Source organism: Dromaius novaehollandiae, chromosome 15 (assembly GCF_036370855.1).
Source record: "Dromaius novaehollandiae isolate bDroNov1 chromosome 15, bDroNov1.hap1, whole genome shotgun sequence".
In the NCBI taxonomy this organism is placed as follows: domain Eukaryota; kingdom Metazoa; phylum Chordata; class Aves; order Casuariiformes; family Dromaiidae; genus Dromaius; species Dromaius novaehollandiae.
Genome location: NC_088112.1, coordinates 23,610,945 through 23,616,944, shown reverse-complemented (window position 1 = coordinate 23,616,944; position 6,000 = coordinate 23,610,945). Strand labels below are relative to the sequence as shown.

Here is a 6,000-nt window from a genome sequence, read left to right as displayed (position 1 = left end):
TCACTTTGAGAACTGGCGTTGGGAGAAAGTTTTGTGGTTAGATTAACATAACATTATTTGTACCCTTCTTCGAGGCATCACACCTGAAGGCCTTTATTCATAGTCATCTCTCCCATAAGTGGATTTCTGTGGCACTTGACGTGAGCTACATGTCCAGCTCACCCAGCCAGTCTTCCTTGGTAGCAGCCTCTCAGTTTGCGAAGGGCTAGCACCTTCCTCCGAAAGGCCCCGCAGCTCTTGCAGCCTACGGAGCCGGCCAGCTGCAGCGTGGCGCTCAGCAGCTCCCATCCACGCCCCGCACCGTGGGCCCAAGCCGGCACACAGAGCAGCACCGGCCCTTCCCCATGCCTTGTCCCACCCCCCGAGGATAGTCCTACCTGTCAGAAAACAGACGGGGATTTACCATCCTCTCCACTCTGACGTAACCTCCAAATTGCTGCCATTTGTCAGGGGTGGGCAGCATTCCCAAGAAGCAGCACTAGCGCGGATGCTCCAGAAGGCTGCAGCTCCCAGCCAGCGGCTCGCTGCCTCCTACAGAGACCGCTTGCTGGCTTATGCCGTGCCAGATGTATTCATCAAGGCTTATATGTGCATCCCAGCTCCTCACAGCTCTGAACATCAGGGGTCCGGAGAGCCCTCCTGAAAGAACCGACACCAGGACCCCCCCCCCCCGGTACCAGCAATGCCAGTTCTCATGGCTGCAGTCACCTCTGAATCTGCTCCATACGAACGGCATCAACAAGGCTTCACAAAAAGGCACCCAGACTTGTAACTTTTAAAACTTTTGCCGCATGCAAGTGTCTCATCAGCCTATAAAGGCTGAAACAGCCGTTCCAAAGACTGTCGGTCACATGGGCTTCTGTGTCCTGTGCGGCGTCAAGGAGGACCCTCTCAGAGCCCTCGACTGAGCAGGGCTGTCTTCCACCCACCAGCCAGTCAGAGCAAGTGCACCGTATTTCCAAGCTCGAAACCACTCCACTGTCTTGCCATCTCCCTCCTGGCACCCAGTTAGATTTCTGACTTCCAGTGAATGCTCAACTGAGATTCTAGTTTTCAAACCTTATTTTCAGCACTGGAACAGTTGTTTTTCCTTGGTTTTGCCCACGTGCTTGTGGAGAAGCCAGGTGCCAGAAGAGAAGACTCATGCCTGCGTCACAAATAGCAGTTGATGCACCTAGTGCGAGCGTGTGTTCTCCATCCATGCCTTTGCCAGCAACGGGACTCAAGAGTGCTTGAGGTCTCCTCTCCTTCTTTTTTTTTTTCTTTTTTTTTTTTTTAAAGCGGGTATTTCTCCAAGAGGCAAGCAGTACCTGTTACTTCCCAGCCACTGAAGCCACGAGGGTTGCTGCAGCACAGTCTTTTTATGCAACAGCTTAAAGAAAAATGTGAAAGTCTGCATGATTTGATATTTTATTTATTTTTTCTGAAGGGTATTGTACACCAAATAACCCATTGGCAGGAAAGCGCATTCAATGTGTTTAGAAGCCAAACAGTCACTTTCATTTAAACAAACACAGTTACAAAGTAAAAATAAACCACAAAATAATGAACTGCATGTTCATAACATACAAAATTGCTGCCTACTCAGTAGGTAACTACAACATTCCAACTCCTGAATATATATATATACATATATATATATATAAATTTACATTTTTCGTAACAAAAATAGACTTTGAGAGGTTTTTTTTTTTTTTTTTGCTTACATTCTGTCCCCCAGGGCTTCCTCGTGCTCCCCTCCCCACCCATCCCATGTTCTCCCATACATTCTTTGAGTAACATCCCTTTCACTTTAAGGCAAGATGCAAAGCATCCATTCACATAAATGCATGACGTCAGCAAGGCTTCACAAAAAGGCACCAAGACTTGTAACTTTAAAACAAAAACTTCTGCCACATGTGAGTGTCTCATCAGGTGATATTTACATAGCATCACTCCAACATGCTCAAATACAGTAAGTGCTGTTCCCAAAGAAGTTTGAAACGCATTACAGCATTGTCACTAAAATAGAGTTAACATTTACAAAATATGGCCCTGCAAACTCCAAATAATACAATATGGATATGCGAAGATTTTTTCACACCAATAGTACCTAAAGGAAAGCAAAACCATGGCACATGTACAATTTACATCAGCTGTGTACTTAATCAAAGGTCCTTTCTCCCTAATAAAAGATTATTGTTTACGGGGAAAATTATACTGAACTTATATCCACAGTCCATGCAAGTCATTTCACAGGGGTGGAGAACTTAAACGGCAGCCGTTTCAGGCAGCTGAAGTTTAAAGAAAAGTTAGGCAGCCTTGCTACGTATGGTGTTGGGGCGTAACCGGAGACTCCACGTCTGATAGTACCGACGGAAGAGGCGAACGCTCCCGCTCCAGGAGGAGGGCTCAGCAAATCTCGATTGTCCTTGGAGAAAAGGTTGATGTCATCTCTGAAAGCACCGAGGTCACCTGTGAGCTGAAGTTGTTGGTGACCCCCGGCGACGGGAAGGAGGTGGCCACTTGGGTCTGAAAAGCGGCGGTGCCCGAGGGGTAGGTTGTCGCTACGGAGGGAGAGGGGAAGGCGGTGTGTGCAGGGGAGGGGTAGGAAGAGGGGGCTGGGGAAGAATACGCCGTGCGTACTGATGAGGGGTAAGTGGTGGCGATGGAGGAAGGGTAGGATGTGGCCACAGAGGACGAGTAGGCAGGAACTGGGGAAGCGGTTGAGACCGGTGGTGTCTTTTCCACTTTCTTGTCCTTTTGCCTAAGGTGGATTTTAGTGTGTCTCTTCCTCTCATCACTCCTAGCAAACTTTCTGCCACAAATGTCACAGGCAAATGGCTTCTCCCCCGTGTGCGTGCGGATGTGTGTGGTCAAGTGGTCGCTCCTGCTGAAGTTCCGCATGCAAATGCGGCACTGGAAAGGTTTCTGTCCCGTGTGGATGCGGATGTGCCGAGTCAGCTCATCGGACCGCGAAAACCTCCGGTCGCAGGACTCCACCGGGCAGGCGTAGGGCCGCTCGTGAGGAGGGGTCTTGCTGGGGCGGTTGGGGTATTTCCTCATCCTGCTGGGCTTGATCAGCTGGGACTGGTAGTTAGTGTTGAGGGTCTTCAGCTCCTGGGAGCCGGTCTGGGTGGCGAATGCCTTGATAGTGGACAGCGGTGTGAGGGAAGGCTGCTGCGCTCTGGTCTCTAGGGTCGGGAAGGGCTTCTGGTCAGCCGGGACAAGGCTGAGCTCGCCCTGCTGCTGAGGGAACAGGTAATCCGGGATCATTGGCACCTGAAAGTTGGCTTTAGCAGCCGGGTAAGCTGGCGGCGGATACTGGATGGGGGCTCCAGAGGGGTTGGGAAAGGACTGGGTCTGTGGTTCAGGGAAAATGTCAGAGCTGGAGTTGGGAAAAGTTGGTGCAGCCGAATAAATGGGACTGCTTTCGCTGGCTTGGGCAGAACAGCTCAGAGGCGGGCTCTGCGAGGAGGAGGACGGTGACGACGAAGAGGGCGTAGAGGTGGGAGGTGGGTTCGCCATGCCCACCAGCCCGCTGACCAGGCTGAAGAGGGGCTCCGGCCACAGGGTGTTGCCGCTGCTGGGGGCTGGCTCCAGGGAGAAGCGCCCCGTGTAGGTTATCGGTGGCAGCCGCGTTGTCTGGTTAGGATAGCTAGTTTCTGGCAGGGCTTTCTCGTTATTCAGGGAGATGTCGGGAAAAGTGTCTGAAAAACAGAAGAACAGCGATTACTTCCAAGAGCCGCTGCAGCTCCCGAGCTGCCGCCAGCGCTTCGCGAGCCTTCCCCGCGCCGCGCAGCCCCGGATCCTCGCTTCTGGCTAATTAATAATTGAGAGTAACATCTTGCAGCGGCGCTGGCAGGTCTCCAGCGGCGGCGAGCCCGGGGCCGCTGACGCAGGCGGGAGAATCCCCCCGCGCAGCCGCCGGGACGGGGCGCCGCTGCAGCGCGGAGCCCCGCGGGCGCCGCCGCCGCGGCGCTGCCCGCCCGCCGCGGGGCCCGCGCTTACCTGCCGCCAGGTGCTCGAAGTGCTGCTCCCCGGGCTCCCCGGCGGCGCCGAAGCCCCCGCTCTCGGGCGCCCCGGGGGGGGCGAGGAACTGCGGGCCGCCGCCGCCGAGCAGCATCATCTCCTCCAGCTTGGGGTAGTGGCCGTCCATGGCGGGGGGCGAGTGCGGGAAGGCGCCGAAGGGGTCGGGGATCTGCAGCGGGGGCAGGAGCTGCATCTCCGCCTTGGCCGCGGCCATGAGGGCGCCGGCCCGGGGCTCCGCCGGGTCGCGCCGCCGCCGCCGCCCCCGGCCCCGGCCCGGCGGACGGGCCGGCTGCGGCGAGGCGGCCGTCGCCTGCTGCCTGCCCCGCGCCGCGGTGGCCCCGGCGCCGCCCGCTGGAAGCGCTCGGCTCCCGCCCGCCCGCCCGCCGGCCCGGGCTCCCCCGCCGCTGCCCGCTGGAAGCGCTCGGCTCCCCGCCCGCCGCGCGCCGCCCCTATATATCGGGTCCCACCGGCCGCGGCCCGCCCCGGGCTGACGTACATGGCCATATTTGGGAAGCAGGAAGCCCTAATATGGACGCGGGCCGGAGGACCCCGCCTGGCGTCAGCGCCTGGCACCGGGGGAAGCCGGGCGGAGGGGCCCCCGCCCGCCCCGCGCCCGGCGCCCCGCGCCCGCCGCGCGCCCGGCCCCCGCCGCGGGCAGCGCGCCGCAGCGCCGCCGCAGCGCCCCCGGCCCCGGGGAGCGGGGCGCCCGGCCCCCGCCGCCGCCCGGCCCGCCGGAAGCCCCCGCCGCGCTGTCCATATTAGGAGAGAGCCTTATAAGTCCCGGTTCCGGCGGAGCCTTCCCGCGCCTTATATGGCGGTTCCGGCCCCGGGTGGGGGCGGGGGCGCGGGGAGCCCGGCGCCGCAGCCGGGAGCAGCCGGGCCGCGCCCGCCCCCGCGCCGCCCCTGGCCGCGGGAGCGCGCGGCGGTGCCGGGCTGGCGCGCGGGGAGCGAGGGAGCCCCGCGCCGCTGCGGCGGGAGAGCCCGGCGCCCCCCCCCCCCGGCTGCGGAGGCGGCTCCCGGGCGCTGGCAGCGCGCCGCCGGCGGGGCCGCCCGCTGCCTCGCGACGGAGGGAATCTCCGGGACCCCGCGGCTCTGCGGCGAGCCGCTGCGGCACCGCCGCTGCCCACCGGGAGCGGGAGCGGGAGCGGGAGCGCTCCGCCCGCGGCTCCGCGCGCCTCCCAGGCACGGAGGACGCCGTGCGGCACGCGGGGGCCGGCGGCGCGGCGCGGCCGCTCGGGGCCCCGGGGCCGCTGCTCCGTACGGGGGCCGCGGCTCCCACCGTCCCGTCCCGTCCCGTCCCGTCCCGTCCCGTCCCGTCCCGTCCCCGCGCGGGCGGGACTGCCTGCGCGGCCGCGCTCCGCGGCAGCCCGCGCTATAAAGGGCGCCGGGCGCGCCCCGCCCCGCCCCGCCGCCAGCGCTGCGCGGCTCTGCGCGGGGCTCCCCTGGCGCCGCGCCAGGCGGGACCGGCGACGCAGTGCGGCCGCAGTGCGCCTGCGCGGCGGCGCCGGGGCTTCCCCGCAGTGCGCGGGGCTCCGCGGGCGGCGGCGGCGCAGGGCCCGGTCCGTGGCCGCGCACGGCCTGTGGGAAGGACGCGGGGAGCTGCTTCTCTGCTGCAGCCTGTGTCACTCAACGGCAGCTCGCGGGCGTTTGGTCTTCCGTTAGCTGGAGGGAGCCGTGCCCGTTTTCACGTCAGCGTTCTAGGCCAAAACACCTCTAAGAACAGGCGGTTCGGTAGTTTCTTAACATTTTCAAATACCTAGCACGGGTTTCGAGAAGCCCCATGAAAGGATTGCAGCTGTTCTCTGGTCCCCGCCAGGCTGCTGCAGCCTGGAGCCCTCTTAGCGCGGATCGCTCCCATGCGAAGGCCTGCGACGGCACCGCGGGACGGTCGCGGCTGGCAGGGACCCCGGAGCTGGCCTGGTCCAGCCCTCTGCCCGAAGCAGGGTCAGCTGGAGCAGGCTGCCGGGGCTGTGTCCGGCTGGGTTTTGA

General features: G+C 61.7%; 1 protein-coding gene across 1 annotated transcript; it reads right to left on the bottom strand.

Annotated features, from left to right (window-relative positions):
• Nucleotides 1-1,398: 1,398 nt before the first annotated feature.
• Nucleotides 1,399-4,436, bottom strand: EGR1 (early growth response 1). Its single transcript, XM_064521235.1, has 2 exons — nt 3,991-4,436; nt 1,399-3,689 (listed from the first exon to the last, which is right to left on the bottom strand). The coding sequence occupies exons 1-2, from the start codon at nt 4,223-4,225 to the stop codon at nt 2,392-2,394; spliced, it is 1,533 nt and encodes a 510-aa protein (XP_064377305.1). The 5' UTR covers nt 4,226-4,436; the 3' UTR covers nt 1,399-2,391.
• Between the last annotated feature and the right edge of the window lie 1,564 nt (nt 4,437-6,000).